General features: G+C 52.8%; 1 protein-coding gene across 1 annotated transcript in view; it reads right to left on the bottom strand.

Annotated features, from left to right (window-relative positions):
- Positions 1-16,984, bottom strand: part of CSMD1 (CUB and Sushi multiple domains 1) — a 1,021,666-nt gene that overhangs the window by 356,153 nt on the left and 648,529 nt on the right. Inside the window, exon 9 of the mRNA XM_036250552.1 lies at positions 1,029-1,153. Coding sequence (XP_036106445.1) covers positions 1,029-1,153 — 125 coding nt within the window. The remainder of the gene's footprint in view (positions 1-1,028; positions 1,154-16,984) is intronic.

Raw genomic sequence — 16,984 nt, forward strand, 5'->3', positions numbered from 1 at the left:
CCAGAGGGGTGTGGACGCCCCTGACCGGGAGCCGAGGGCCAGCCACAGGGCCCACAGGGTGCGTCGTGAGGACACAAGGCGGATCCCCTGCCCCGTGCTGCCTGACGGAGCCTCATCCCAGAGGAATCCGTCTCCATTGCACCCAGACTGCTCCTGGGTTTGGGTTTCTGTCAGCGAGTGTTTATGACCTAATTCTACAGGGTTTATCTCCAATTATTCTAGTAAGGAAGTCTTCAGGATTCATATATAGAGTTTGTCTAATGTTTTCCTACTTCAAATGCAACATGTATGTCTTTACAGCATGAAGGCGTTTGTCATGGATGCCCCGACACAGCGGCCTCTCGGGAAGGTGCTCGTGTCTGATACATTCATCTTCACGGAGACACTTCAGAATCACCTCCAGGCCTGGCTGGTTGGGGTCAGCGGTTAGAGTGTCGGCCTGCAGATGGAGGTCTCGGGTTCGATTCCCAGTCCAGGGCACGGAACTGGGTGGCAGGATTGATCCCTGGCCCTGGTTGGGGTTGTGTGGGAGGCAACCGATCGGTGTGTCTCTCATACCCATGTCTCTCTCTCCCTCCCACTCTCCTCTACATCAGAGATTCCTTCAAGGTGACTTGACAGCGACATAGCAGCTTGCGCCCAAGGTACAAGCCCATTGCCGCTGACATCACAGCCCACGATTGCTCGACCACGGGGCCGCCTGAGCAGGGACCTGGTGCTGTGACATTTCCACAGGTATGCACATGTGCGTATGAATGCAGACAGCTAGGTGAGGCCCACTGCACTGAGTATACGTGTGTGAGTCTGAATAACTTGATCTGCTCATATCTTACTGAATGTTAACACCACAAATACCCTTGAACGTATGTACCCCCTAACACATTTCAAGGAAATATTTCGCTGTTACCCACTTCACTGTGAAGGCATAGAACTCTGGTCTGTCTCAGCACAAACCCCACTGGACGCAGAAACACCGGGGAACCTGAACACAGGCGGCATCTGGGCGGCAGCCGCCCCGCGGTCCTCACCTCGGCAGAGGGGCCGGTGGTCGCTCCAGGCAGCCAGTGTCTCTGTGACCCTCTGGCAGGTGATGCTCTTGGAGCCCTGGAGCACGTAGTTGTCCTCACAGGAGAACTGCACACTTGCGCCAACCCTACGCAACGATAAAGCAGAAAACAGCCCGGTTACTCATGCAAGACTTAAAAAGCATCACCGTGGTGCCACGACCACACCGCTGAGCCACATGAAACCTGAAGCTGTCCAGTGGGGGTCATTCACGCACACCCTGTCCTGTGGCCCAGGACCAGTCCCGAGACCTGGGTTCAAAGGTCTGGTCTGTGAGTGTTGCAGCTGAACACGGGACCCTTAGCACAACACCGCTGAAGCACGGAGAAACCAGGAGGCTGTGTGTGTGGCGCAGGGAGAAGAGGGGAGTGGACTGTGCACCCCAAAGACCAAACAAAGTCAGGCGTCATTCCACGTGAACAAACGTCTCACAGACACCAGGACCGGACGAGGCCAGGTTGTGGAACATCCCAGTAGGAGAAAGGAGAGCAGCCCAGCTGTCTGTGAGGGTGCAGCTGCCTGGAACCAGCCGGGGGTGGGGGTGCCGGGCTGGAGAAGGAAGGGCGAGGAGTTACTAAGACAGGCGTGAAGTATAAGACGAGTAACTGCCAGAGGTCTGGTGTACACACCTGTGGTCAACAATAACGCACTTAAAAATTAAGAAGATAAATCTCACAGTAAGTGTCCTTATCACAACATAATTCAAAACACTTGCTCGCTATAAAGAAGACAATCAAGTGGAATTCTCAGTAGAGACTCTATCTTGTTATCACAAACGTTCGTTCTGTCCGGAGGAGGGCCAGGGACACCGTGTCTCAGGACCCGTCACAGGAGAGCATCCTTCGCCGGAGGACGGACTCCAGCCTCCAGCCCGATGATCACGGCGCCGGGCTCCCGTGGACCCCGATGCTCTAGGTGACAAGTGTGTTGTTGCTGCAGCAGCAAGTGTAACAGGTGTCTGGGTACAGTGAGAGGCCGCCTCCAGCCCGAACACCCCAACGGCCTCCGAGCAGGCTGGGGCGTCTGCCGGGAGCTGAGCGGGTGCTCCAGGGGGAAGCTCTCCTGTGTCTTCCAGGGACACCCCTGAGGTGGTTGTGCACAAAAGGGGGAGCGAGACACAGCCACCTGGGAGACGATGCCGCGGATGAAGTTAACGAAAGACCAAAGCCCGGGGGACATAAACACGCGTGTCCTCTCCTGCTGAGTGCAAAGCTCGCTTCTGCAATCACAACTACTGTCGCCCAGGGGATGACACGGGCAGTCCCCACGCTTCCGTCACCCTCCCGCGGGGCGGTGGAGCACGTGGGAGAAGTCCTCGAATCAGGGTGGACACCATCCGATGAAGTCTGGACCACACCCGATTAAGCATGTATCTTCACTAAAATTTAAGAGGCGAAAACTTATTTTGCCTTCGTAAGAGAATAGAAAAGGTAGAGTTTTCCAAGTGTCCTGTCCAGGAAGCTCCGTTCACCACGTCTCCAGGGCAACCAAATTCTATAAAAATGATTTTGAGAAAAACACCGAACTACTTGTTTTTGCACGTGAAAAGTGTCAACACCTCAATGCAGATACAATGTGTCCCTGTGGGTCACACCCGCTCTCTGGGAAGGCCCGCTGCGTAGTCACCCCCGTTCACAATGTCTGTTCCTGTGGCTTTGCTTTAACCCGTGGAGCGTCATGAAATAAATGACATAATAGAGTTTATTAAAAACAACTATTATACCTCTGTTCTCTAGTCTAGGCTCCAATCTTCAGTTCTTTCTATTGACCTATATTTCCATTTTCATTATCCCTTTAATACAATTTTAACATCGACCATGGGCAACACTCTATTCTAGGTGCCAGAGAGGCAGACATTAATAAGACAGTGTCCCCTGACCTGGGGATAACAGTCTATTTCAGGGAAGAAAAATACTCAGTAAACAAATGAAACAAAGAAATAAGAAAATTCAAGAGTGTCATAAGTGCTATGAGGAAACTATACCACACGGTACGATGGACAACGGGTGCGGGAGAGCCAGCGTTGTGGGGGCAGCGTGGCCCTCGAACTGGGGAGCTGATGTAAAGTTCCCAGGCGGGGTCACACGTGAAGAAAGACTACAGAATTCTAACTGTCACGTGGCGATCCTGGGTTAGTCACACAGCCTGTCATGCACGAGTCACGACGGCCGGCACCTCTCCAGCAGGGCCCCGTCCCTACCGCACACGCTTTTCCGTCACCAAGTTCCCTGAGGTACTCTTAGGACTCGGGCTCCGTTGTGAGGTCAACCACCGCTATAATATCAGCACTCTGACTACTTGATCTCAATTCTGACAATATAATATATATCTGCTGTTCCAAATATTGCAACATAGGGCCAGAGCTGGTGTTTGGAGGCCGTAAAAGTGTCCACAAACAGAACCATGATTGACTACATTATTACAGATATGTTTGAAAGAATAAAATGTTGCTACGGAAAAGGTGAACATGGAACATTTGTAACATAGAAAAGACAACAGCGTGATACAATATTGTACACAGCCCAGCTTCTCTGTCTCTCGGGAAAAATAGCCACACAACTATTTTTAGAGCAGTAATAGCATTTTAAGTACACTTTGGTTTTTGTATTCCATTGTATTTCTTTCCATTTAAATGGAAACGAAAAATCTTTTAAAATCCCACTCGTAAAAACCTCTTCGTTTGAGTGTGGGCTGGGAAACAGAGCCACTGATGTTATATATAAAATACTAGGAAAGTACTCCAAAAAGAATATTCCAAAAAAAATTTTATTAGTACCTTTCCAGTGGCGAATAAATTGAGAACACCTTAGATCAATGATATTGTGCACCTCTGACCATTGTTAGCATAGAAACTGGAAGAAATAACAGAAAATTGATTTTGTGTAAGACAGAGATATATCGTGTCTGGATACTAACTATCCAAGTGGTGACATGTAAGTTAAACAGTTAAAGCAGCAGCATTTGAGACACAGTCGAGAACAGAGAAAACCACATTTTCACTTCCTTAGTGCTCAGCCCTGAAGGCCCCTCACTCAGCTTTGAGTTCTACAGACATTTCTGCTCACTGTCTGCTTGGCCTTATCCACCGTGGTTTAAAGAGTCTTTCTAGGTGAACGAACTATTTCTAAATGTGGGTTTTCCTAGAGCGGCGGTTCTCAACCTGTGGGTCGCGACCACTGTGTGGGTCGAACGACACTTTCACAGGGGTCGCCTAAGACCACGGGAAAACACACATTTCCGAGACCCCGCTCCTCTGTGGTCTCCAGGCGGGTCCGCCCACACGCAGATGCGCCCACAGACAGCATGAGGAGCTGTGTTAAAGGGTCGCGGCATTGGGAAGGCTGAGAACCACTGGCCGAGAGAATGTTTTTGGTGAGCATTTATTGAGAATTGGAATGATCGATTATTTCCACAAAGAAAAACAAACCCTGGAGTGATTACAGATTAAAGAGGAATTCAAGCTGGCTGGTGGGTGGCTGAGCTGTGAGGTCTCACTGTCCGTCACCAACAGACCAGCTGCCTGTGTCGCCTGCCCGGGGGGTGGTGACACCACTCTCTCTCCGCGGACATGTGACATCGGCTCAGTCTGCTGAACAACACATCTTCCCACTTAGAGTTTCGGGATGACAGAGCAATAGATGGAGATGAGTAAAAATGATGGATAGACAGGTAGATAAATGATGGATGGATGAATAGATAGACAGGCAATTGGCAGATAGATGGATAATCTGCATCTTCGTTTTTTTCAAGTACCCAGTTCCAACAGCACGCTTACGGATTTCTAAGTACACGGGAATCCGTATCATCTCCAGGCGCCGCCTGTGGGCACTCAAACATGTTTCACTTCCAGCAACAAGAGAAATCCTTGGTATGATACTGTTGTCACTCTTAAGTAAAAAACAAAAACAAAAAAAAAACCCACAAAAATTAGAGCGAAACCTTCCTTTAGAACTGAGTTCAAGCCAGGACGTGCCACACCCCTCCCTGTGAAAGGAGCTGAGCTGACAGGGAAATTATGTCTGAACCGCCCCCATCGCCTACTTTGAAGGTTTGTTTAAACGAGTTACTTTCTTGAGAATAAGGGCCATGTGGCCAGATGGTGTGGGAAATGTCACACAGTGTGTGTGTACGAATGTTTGTGTGTGTGTCTATGTGTGTGTCTGTGTATATGTGTATGAGTGGTTGTGTGTATGTGTGTGTGTAGGGACATTTGTGTCTATGTGTGCATGTGTGTGTATGAACGTGTGTGTGTGTGAACATTTGTGGGTGAGAGAGAACATTTGTGTGTGTATGAATGTGTATGTGTGCACGTGTACGAATATGTTTGTGTGTGTGTATGTATATGTGTATCAGTGCTTTTGTGTATGTGTGTGTGTGGGGAACATTTGTGTCTATGCGTGCATGTGTGTGTATGAACGTGTGTGTGTGTGAACATTTGTGGGTGAGAGAGAACATTTGTGTGTGTATGAATGTGTATGTGTGCACGTGTACAAATGTGTTTGTGTGTGTGTCTATGTGTGTGTCTATGTATATGTGTATGAGTAGTTGTGTGTATGTGTGTGTGTAGGAACATTTGTGTCTATGTGTGCATGTGTGTGTATGAACGGGTGTGCGTATGAACGTGTGTGAGAGAGAACATTTGTGTGTGTGTATGAGTGTTTGTGTCTGTGTGTGTGCATATGTGTACGAATGTATTAGTGTGTGTGTGTGTGTGCAAACGTGTGTGAAAGTGTGCAGTCAGGGTGCTCACATGTCTGATTTTTCTCCCATGTATTACGTGCAGCCTGAGGACCTTGGCTGTTATTGTACAAGTTAAAACTACAGGCTTCTGACTTCTAGTGCCGCCCAGGTATAAGGTGAAATATGTTTGAAGGAGACATGAGCCCTGGCTGGTTTGGCTCAGCAGTTAGTGTCAGTCTGTGGACCAGGGAGTTGTGGGTTCGGTTCCTGCTAGAGGCACGTAACCAAAATAAAATAAAGGAGACATGATGGCACCTTCACCCCACTTTAAGAAACAAAACACAACCAAACCAAACTCCTGGCAGGAGGAGGAGGGAGGGCTGGCAGAGAAGCGAGCCGAGCGGTGTGCTGGCGACAGAGTCAGCCCTGGCTTCCCCACCACACCTGGCGACAGAGTCAGCCCTGGCTTCCCCACCACACCTGGTGACAGCGTCAGCCTTGGCTTCCCCACCACACCTGGCGACAGAGTCAGCCCTGGCTTCCCCACCACACCTGGTGACAGCGTCAGCCTTGGCTTCCCCACCACACCTGGCGACAGAGTCAGCCCTGGCTTCCCCACCACACCTGGTGACAGAGTCAGCCCTGGCTTCCCCACCACACCTGGCGACAGCGTCAGCCTTGGCTTCCCCACCACACCTGGTGACAGAGTCAGCCCTGGCTTCCCCACCACACCTGGTGACAGCGTCAGCCCTGGCTTCCCCACCACACCTGGTGACAGAGTCAGCCCTGGCTTCCCCACCACACCTGGTGACAGAGTCAGCCCTGGCTTCCCCACCACACCTGGTGACAGCGTCAGCCCTGGTTTCCCCACCACACCTGGCGACAGCGTCAGCCCTGGCTTCCCCACCACACCTGGCGACAGCGTCAGCCCTGGCTTCCCCACCACACCTGGCGACAGCGTCAGCCTTGGCTTCCCCACCACACCTGGCGACAGCGTCAGCCCTGGCTTCCCCACCACACCTGGCGACAGCGTCAGCCTTGGCTTCCCCACCACACCTGGCGACAGCGTCAGCCCTGGCTTCCCCACCACACCTGGCGACAGCGTCAGCCTTGGCTTCCCACCACACCTGGTGACAGAGTCAGCCCTGGCTTCCCCACCACACCTGGTGACAGCGTCAGCCTTGGCTTCCCCACCACACCTGGTGACAGAGTCAGCCCTGGCTTCCCCACCACACCTGGTGACAGAGTCAGCCCTGGCTTCCCCACCACACCTGGTGACAGAGTCAGCCCTGGCTTCCCCACCACACCTGGCGACAGAGTCAGCCCTAGCTTCCCCACCACACCTGGTGACAGCGTCAGCCCTGGTTTCCCCACCACACCTGGCGACAGCGTCAGCCCTGGCTTCCCCACCACACCTGGTGACAGCGTCAGCCTTGGCTTCCCCACCACACCTGGTGACAGAGTCAGCCCTGGCTTCCCCACCACACCTGGTGACAGCGTCAGCCTTGGCTTCCCCACCACACCTGGCGACAGCGTCAGCCCTGGCTTCCCCACCACACCTGGTGACAGCGTCAGCCCTGGCTTCCCCACCACACCTGGTGACAGAGTCAGCCCTGGCTTCCCCACCACACCTGGTGACAGCGTCAGCCCTGGCTTCCCCACCACACCTGGTGACAGAGTCAGCCCTGGCTTCCCCACCACACCTGGTGACAGCGTCAGCCCTGGCTTCCCCACCACACCTGGTGACAGAGTCAGCCCTGGCTTCCCCACCACACCTGGTGACAGCGTCAGCCCTGGCTTCCCCACCACACCTGGTGACAGAGTCAGCCCTGGCTTCCCCACCACACCTGGTGACAGCGTCAGCCCTGGCTTCCCCACCACACCTGGTGACAGAGTCAGCCCTGGCTTCCCCACCACACCTGGCGACAGCGTCAGCCTTGGCTTCCCCACCACACCGGGCGACAGCGTCAGCCCTGGCTTCCCCACCACACCTGGTGACAGAGTCAGCCCTGGCTTCCCCACCACACCTGGTGACAGCGTCAGCCTTGGCTTCCCCACCACACCTGGTGACAGCGTCAGCCCTGGCTTCCCCACCACACCTGGTGACAGCGTCAGCCCTGGCTTCCCCACCACACCTGGTGACAGCGTCAGCCTTGGCTTCCCCACCACACCTGGCGACAGCGTCAGCCCTGGCTTCCCCACCACACCTGGTGACAGCGTCAGCCTTGGCTTCCCCACCACACCTGGTGACAGAGTCAGCCCTGGCTTCCCCACCACACCTGGTGACAGAGTCAGCCCTGGCTTCCCCACCACACCTGGTGACAGCGTCAGCCTTGGCTTCCCCACCACACCTGGTGACAGAGTCAGCCCTGGCTTCCCCACCACACCTGGTGACAGAGTCAGCCCTGGCTTCCCCACCACACCTGGTGACAGCGTCAGCCCTGGCTTCCCCACCACACCTGGCGACAGCGTCAGCCCTGGCTTCCCACCACACCTGGTGACAGCGTCAGCCCTGGCTTCCCCACCACACCTGGTGACAGCGTCAGCCCTGGCTTCCCCACCACACCTGGTGACAGCGTCAGCCTTGGCTTCCCCACCACACCTGGTGACAGCGTCAGCCCTGGTTTCCCCACCACACCTGGTGACAGCGTCAGCCCTGGTTTCCCCACCACACCTGGTGACAGCGTCAGCCCTGGTTTCCCCACCACACCGGCGCGAGGAAGCCAGAGGGTGAGGATGGAACAGGCGGGACCCCCAGAGCCATGTGTGGGCACCCACGGCTAACGCAGACTCGCTCCCCTTTCCCAGCTATGGCCCCATGGAGGGCACACAACCTCTGCAGAGAAGGGGCAGTGTGGAGCTTGAGACTGAGAAGGCCCCGTGCCTGGCCCTTGGGTGACACAGCAGGTCACCCCCAAGGGCTCACGGCCCCTGAATGCTGGCTGTGGTGACTGACAGAGAGGGAGCCACACACCGGGGAGACACCCCCTAGGCAGGACAAGGGTGTGTACCTGCCAGAGGCTTGGGGAGGGACCTGCAGGGGTCACAGAGGCACCAGTGGGCTGGAGAGGCCACGCCCCTGTCACATCTTGGCATTTAAGATCCAAACCTGTGGAGAAGGGACATAAACAACTGACTTTAAGCCAAAGGACTGAGAATCCCTGACCTGAACACACTTAGGAGTGAATAAATAACATTTTCTGTCTCCGATGGAATGGAGCTCTTGAAACAGAATTTAATTACAGCCCCGGGACCAACAAAACAGCATTTCGCACATCTGAACTCACGGGCCTCAGAACGCTCCCAGCGGGCTTTGCAATAATGTTACTGCTCTTAGAGTCAGGACTCCCCTGCCTCCTCCCACCCCTGCTTCCCCATCTCCCCCTCTTCCAGCTTCCTCTCCTCCTCTCCCCCCTTCTTACTTAAAAAAATCTTTAAAATGCGTGGTGAAATAGCCCTGAGAAGTAACGCTAGCAGAGACACCTGTCTGCTCTCCACTCCCCCCGTCGGCCTTCACAACACCGGCGTGTCCGGCAGTTGCCTCTGGTCCACCGCTGACGCCCAGGGCCAAGGCTCAGGATGTCCCGACGGGGCTGAGACAGCCTCCAGCGGACAGTCACTGGCCATGTGCAGACTACATGTGCGCAGTTATGGGAATATTGGGGAACGGGGAAAGCCTGGTTTTGCCTTTGGTTAACATACGATGAAAGGTCTGGCCAGGGTGGCTCAGTGGATGGAGCATCGTCCCGCGGACTGAGAGGTCCTGCCTGGTTTGATTCCCGGTCAGGGCACATGCCCGGGTTGTGGGCTCGATCCCCAGTAGGGGGCGTGCAGGAGGCGGCCAATGGATGTTTCTGTCTCACATTCATGTTTCTCTCTCTCTCTCCCTTCCTCTCAAAAAAAGAAAAGAAAAAAAATCAATAGAAACATATTTTTTTAAAATGCAATAAAACGTTTCTACCAGAAACTAAAATTCAGGTCAGGTCTTGAAAGAGCTCTAGAATTTATTCACTCTTTGCAAGATGAATATATGTGTCCTGGCTTAAAAACCGACTACAGAAACCCTGTTGGTGTCCACGTCGGGGGTCCATTCCGAGCATCGCAAACAGCCTGGCAAGTCCACAGCTGTCTGGTCGTCCCTCCTGTGGACACGGAGGCTGCCCCAGGGCTCTGCCCCGTGTTTCCCTGAGACACAACGCCTCTGGTTCCTCTCCTCGCTCCTTCTCTCTCTCTGAGGTACACAACTTGGTTTGTTTAGGGCTCCAGCCACAGTTTTATTTGAGAAATATCAACCCCAGGCACAGAAGTGCAGGGACAGGGACTGGAGAACGAGGGGCAGTCAGGTCCCGGGGTAAAGCTCCCTGAGGACGTGTGTGCTGGTTAATTCACCCTCACACTGCTAGAGCCTCCGGCACAGTTAGTGAGCTGTGCTGTCCCTGCCGGAAACACGTGTGCACAACCCGGAGACAGAGGCATGACTTCAGATGGGCTCCTAAAAGAGCGACAAGCTGAACCCCCGGAAAGGTCATGGGGAGAGGACACCCGGCAGCATGAGGAAGGAGGGGGCCTGTCCGTGGCCTTCTGTGCGTCTTTGTGATCGCCGGTTTCTACTTCAAAATACGCGTTGGTGGTGAACCTCACGGATTCGCCAAGAAGTCAGGATTTACTCCCTTAGACAGGGACTTTGGTACTTAACCGGATGGTCTCTGTCAGCTGTGGTCCTCATCACTGTGACCCCCGGGCCACAAGACCTTGAGCAGTGAGCTGTCCGCGGGCCGGGCGGCAGGGCTGGTTCAGCACTCTGGACAGCGCTGTCTGCTCAGAGACTCTGCCCAGCAGGGGACAGGAGATGCCTATCACCCTTTTGATTTTCACACAGAACATGTCATTTCTGGGTCAATATTTTCTTTTTCTAGGGACAATTTTTAGACTCATCTCCTCAACTCTTAAGACAAATTAGCACGACTAAGAAATGCATGAGGGAGTCGATGGAGCCCTGTGGCCGACGGAAAGAAAAGCAATTCGTATTTCGTGACTTATAGATACTGTATGTTACACCAGCACAACTCAGACCCCGGCAGCAGGCGAGTGGAAGGCGTGTCCAGTGTGGGCAATGACGGTGGCTTTGAAAGGGTCTCCCAGTGACCAGCCCTCTCTCAACTGCAGCTCTCAGAAGCCGGGCCGTTAGGAAACGTTTGAATTTTCCTGTGAAGAACTTTCATTTAAATCTGAGTATGTGAAAAGTTCACGGGAATCCGCTATTTACAAAGAGCAGGCTTTCTTTGTCTGACAAAGCCGAAAATCACATCCCCATATCCACCCCCCCCCCACGGCGGCAGACATGTGTCCACAGGATGACGCACCACGCAGGTTGTGGGGGGACAGGCAGGCTACAGGAGCAGCAGAAACAAACTGGGGCTGGAGGGGCTGGTCACCGCAGGGGCTGGCTCTCCTCGGGCCCTTCTCCAAGCCCTCGGGTCTCGTCCTGAGGTCAGAGGGAAGCCCCTGTCCTCCTCCCGACATCTCCCGTGCCGAGCGGTCAGCAGCCCCCTGGCCTGTTTCCACGTGAGGTCAGAAAACTCACGCACACCCTGCAGACCGGCCCAGGAGGTGTCTACTGACTGTTCTCCCCCGTCTGCAGCTCGAGGGAGAAGCCAGGGAGGAGGACGGACGGACGTGGCGGGAAGAGGGGGGAGAGCCCGAGGCCTCTGTTCAGCAGCTGCCTCGTTCCTGCGAGTGAGCAGGTCCAGAGCCCAGGACAGACCACCAGGCAAACCAGCCCATTGATGACCAGCACCCAGGGTGTCAGGGAGCCAGCTGGGCACGGAGACCCAGGGGAGGAAGCACATTCGTTAACCTCACCAGCGAAGACACTGACCGAGGGCTGCCAGGAGTCCACACTCCGGGCCGGGAAGGCAGAGGTGGCTCATGCTAAGATCCGGGTTGCTGCCTCCACCTACGACCACATGAGAGGATGGAGGATATCAACACGTCCCGGGAGACAGAAGAGCCACAGAAATGAAGAAGCGCTGAAGGGGGAGGACATTACATGGAACGTCGCGGTTTCCGTGTGTGCAGCTGCTCAACTTTAGAGGCTAACTGAATTTTCTATCGTAGCCATTTAGAAAAAGTAGGAAGCAGGGGAAAAAAATTCAATAAGCCAAGAAAACAGGTGGATGCGCGGAACGGCGGTGCGAGTTCCCCAGACACCGCTCCACTGTCCGCCCGGCCACCGAGAGAGAGGCGCCGGCTCTGTCTCACCGACACCCTCGGGTGACAAAAACAGAGCCCGCGGCCGCCACAGGGCCCGTCTCGCTCCACCGTGTGAAGAATGGTGCAGAGAAACAACAATAAGAAGCAATTTCTAAGAAAAATACACATATTTATTTCCTGGTTTATACCCTCTTTGTAGATGCAATTCTTTGTTTTCACGTAACAAGAGGCAGGCGGCTCCTCCCTGGAACTGACCTCCGTGGAGAGAGACAAGCCGCAGCAGCAACATCTTCATAGCGAGGCACAGTCACCAGTGCGCCCCCGGAGGGAGCGCGGCGCTGCGGGAATCAGGAGACCTGAGCGGAGGTTACCCGGACTTGGGTGAGGGATTGTCTTCTGCTTGGTGATGAGTATGTGAGTGTTCCTTCCATATGCCTCGGCTTCTGTCTCCCTGATCACACACCAAGTGTGTTTGTGGGACACCCCTTGGGGGGAGGTGCTAAGTACAAGAACAACACTGATCCGCTCGAATGGTGATACAGAACATCGAGCATGAAGCTGCAGACTGAAGGTTGAAGTCATAACGACCTCTCCTCTGACTCCCAGATCCACTCTGCAGTGAAGGTCCTGTTTTCTTTTAAATATATTTTTATTGATTTAAAAAAAAATTTTTTTTTTAGAGAGAGAGTAAGGAAGAGAGATAGAAACACCGATATGAGAGAGAAACATGGATCAGCTGCCTCCTGCACGCCCCTCACCGGGGATGGAGCCTGAAACCCGGGCATGTGCCCTGACCGGGAATCGAACAGGACCTCTCAGTCCATGGGACGAGGCTCAATCCACTGAGCCACGCTGGCCGGGCGAAAGTCATGCTTTAAGAAAAGTTGGTCCCTCAGCCAGTAAGGCTCAGTGGGTGAGCATCGACCCTGCCCCAAGAGGCCGGGGGTTCGATTCCCATTCAGGGCAGGTGCCCAGGTTGTGGGCCTGATCCCCAGTGGGGGGCCTGCAGGAGGCGGCCAGTCGATGTTCTCTCTCATCCATATTTCCATCTCTCTCTCCCTCTCCCTTTAAAATCAATAAAGAAACATTTTTTTTTTAAAGTTGGTAATGTGTTTTCTGACCGAGGTGACTAATGAATTGGGTGAGTGGGGACGTGGTGAGGATGTGGTCCCGTACCTTGGGGACAGGCAGGCCTGAAGCTCCACCTGAATCGGTCGGGCAGAGCGACCCTTCCACCATGAGTTGGTCACGGCACCAAGAAAATAAACCAGCAGAGCCCGTCCCCTCCCCGCAGAACCTAACGCCAGCACCGCTGCCATTGCTCCAGGGGGCTCCAGGATGACCGGCACAGGGGTCCCTGCACAGGCCTGAGAACGGGCATGACGGCGGGGTGAGGAGGGTGAGGGCAGCTGGCCCTGCGAGGAGAGGCTGGGGGGCGGGGGGCAGGGGTGACACCTTCTCCCACATGGCACAGGTCCTGGGGCTCACGAGGTGTCTGTGGGCGCTCCCCAGTTCACTTCCCTGAGCTGCGCACCTCTTTCCCCACCAGCCCGCCCTCCTGCACAGTGGGAGCTCTGACCCCCGAGACACCTGCCAGGAGCAGGCAGGCATGGCCGGGGGGGGGGGCACTCTTGATCGAGAACGTGACTGAGAATGGAAAGCAGCGAGACAGAGCCCGAGGGCACAGCGGCCACCCTGAAGGGCAGGGCATTTCGGGTCGGCTGAGGCAGCTCGCAGGACCCAGGGTTGGCATGGCCCAGCCCTGCCACGGAGGCCAGTGAGGGGCCGTGGAGGCTGACGAGTCGCCCGTGTTTCAGAGAAATCAGGGGAGTCTCTGAATTCAATTTCAGTATCTACTACATGCAATAGAGAACTTTGTAAAGAACAGATCTTGGGAGTCTATAATGTGTGAATACACATGTGTATATATATATATAAATATACACACATATAAATATAAATATATACACACACACACACACATATGTAATATAAAAGTATACCTTAAGTTTATGTTATATACACTTAACATAAGCATATATATATATATATATATATTTATATATTTATATATACACATTGTGCAGGGTGGGACAAAAGTAGGTATACTGTTGTTCCTATGGAAAATAATACAATTAATAAATAATACTATAAGAATAAACTGTGGCCCAGCAGGTGTGGCTCAGTGGACTGAGCGCTGTCCCATGGACTGACAGGCCCTGGTTCGATTCCCCGTCAGGGCACCCACCTGGGTTGCAGCTTGATCCCCAGTGGGGGGGTGCAGGAGGCAGCTGATTGATGTTTCTCACTCATCACTGTTTCTATCTCTCTCTCCCTTCCTCTCAAACAAATCACTGAAAACATATATTGAAGAAATAGAATAAACTCTGTGTTTCGTGTACTCACTGCTGTGAACCGACTCTGGGCCGCCTGCACACCCTCTACACTAGAGTCTGTAACTACGATCTACCTTCTGCATTGGAGCCTGTGACGTTGGGCCGTGTGCAGAGGGTCCCCTCTCGGACGCTCTGTACAAGGGACAGTTAGACGGAGGAAGGCCTCCTGCTGGGCGCGGGTGGTCCCTGCCCAGGAGCCCGGCTTAGAGGCTGGTTCCAACCACGTCCGACTTCCCGTGGCTGCTCTGTGCCGTCCACCCCCTGCGCCCGCACCAGTGTCCTGGACGACGGGAGTGAGACGGACATGCAGCCCCCTCCTCACTGCACACCGCCAGGTCGACATGGGCATTGAGGTCAATGAGACCATCCGATCTCACATCTCGGCCACCTCGGCAGCGGCGTGTGCAAACGAGACGGTTCTCTGCCCGCCCGCAGAGCGCTTGTCCCGCCAGCGCCGGGGACCAGGGGTGACAGACACCGTGTGCGTCCCCAGAGCCCTCCGCCACACCGGCCCCAGCCCACACGCAGGCATCGGAACGTCCTGCCAGGCTGTGCCTGCTTCGTCGGCCCAGGAATAGACTCTGTCTGTCCGAGAGCGGCCAGTGGTGGAGAAACTGTCCCCAAATTTATCTGAATCCAAACAAAAAGGCTTTGCAATTTGGGCTTCCTTTACCCACCATTCTTTATAGATAATATTGGAGTTAATATTTAGACTATCCATGAGAAAAAAAAAAGATTTCCAAAGAAACAAGAATTATAGTATGAATACAGTCCAATGAGGAATATTTTACCAACTTAATCAAGTGAACAACCCCAAATGGCCTATTATTAGAGTGCTAACTACAAATGAATTTGATCCGCTCCGCTTGACAATGTCCGTCATTAGTTAGGATTATGTTAGTCACTACTTTTGATTATAAGAATTTAGACAAAACTGGATTGCCTCTCATAAAGAACAGTCTCAAACATCTGTGGTACTTTCAACAATAATAAAAAAAAACATAAAAATACTTGAAACCATTACAAGCATCCTCCCTGGGGTCAAAACAGCAGCATTTAGAGAGAATGTGTTATGTGATGGTGCATCCACGTGTCACCTCAGCTCGTGGACGTGTCACCTCAGCTCGTGGACGTGTCACCCCAGCTCGTGGACGTGTCACCTCAGCTCGTGGACGTGTCACCTCAGCTCGCGGTCTCGAGGTGCCCTCCCCTGGCTGTGTTCGTCAGGCTTGCAGATGGACTCCACCGCCACGTGGGAGGAGGCGGTCAGTACACTAATACAGATGTTAACCTTTTGATGTCCATGGTCACTACCCAGTCCCAAACTACCAGTCGGAATGACCTTGAGTTTTAACTTAGTTTCCACAAAGCACACATCTGGGTAGCACGTTTCTTTCTTCCTGTGTTATTGATCCTTATAACTCCAGCAATAATGTGCATTCTGATGGGTCAACCCCACGTCGAGCTCACCTCTCCTCACAGTGCGGCCCACGGGGGTGGGGGGCCCTTCTCAGAGAGCGTGGCATTTTCATGACCTGAGAGCCACCTAAGGCAGTCAAGGCACAAGCACGTTTTCTGACAAGACACATGGTCACAGCAGAGGTGATGCCGTTGCCGTTGTATCTTGAAAAGGATGAACATCTGGAGAACGCATAACTCAGTGAATTATTGGCCAGTGGCCCACAGATGATGGTACACACCAGGTGTGTATAAAGCATCGGTTTGAGATGGAAGCTACTCATGAACGTATTTTAGTGTAAGGAAGCAGAAAATGTTTATTGTCATGATTTCATCTTCCACAACGCAGGTACCATTTAAGAAGATATCATTTGTCTAGACATGGAGGCAGGGGACAGACTGACAGACTGACAGATCTCAGAGGGCGGGCGGGCAGGAAGAGAATAACCAAATAACTTATATGCATATACACATAGCCCGTGGACACAGACAATAGTGCGGTGAGATCCTGGGGAGTGCTGGGAGCAGGAGGTAAAGGGGGGACATGAGGGGACATCTTGAATACTTCTCAACAATGAGATACATTTTTTTAAAAAAAAGAAAAAGAAAATATCATTTGTCAATTTTTATGATAGCATTAAAAATAAGCTTAATTATTTGAAAAGGCATTTAAAATTTTTTTTTCTTTTCAAAAAAGATTTAACCAGTCCTGGCCAGACAGCTCCCAGTTGAATAGAGTGCTCTCTCCATGTGCCAACATTTCAGGTTCGATTCACCTGCCAGGGCACATACAAGAACCAACCAATGAATGCTTAAATAAGGAATAGCAAATCAATCTCAATCTCTCTCTCTCTCTCTCTCTGCCTTCTTCACTCTTTCTAAAATCAATCAATAGACATTTTTAAAAACAGATATAAGAGTCCATACATAGCATCAGCAAAGAGGGCTGGGTGTCTATGCTAATACGAGGCAGAGTTGACTTTAGAGCAAGGCTACCAAGAATAAAGAGGGTACGTTATAGTATCAAAGATAGAATTTCTTAAAAAGAGAGCAATTTTAAACATGCATGCACCTAATAACATAGCTTCAACATCCATGAAGGAAAAAAACAGATAAAACTACAATGAGAGACAGACAAATCCACAGTTGTAGCAGATTTCATACACCTCGCT

Source organism: Molossus molossus, unplaced genomic scaffold (genome assembly GCF_014108415.1).
Source record: "Molossus molossus isolate mMolMol1 unplaced genomic scaffold, mMolMol1.p scaffold_m16_p_9, whole genome shotgun sequence".
Lineage (NCBI taxonomy): Eukaryota > Metazoa > Chordata > Mammalia > Chiroptera > Molossidae > Molossus > Molossus molossus.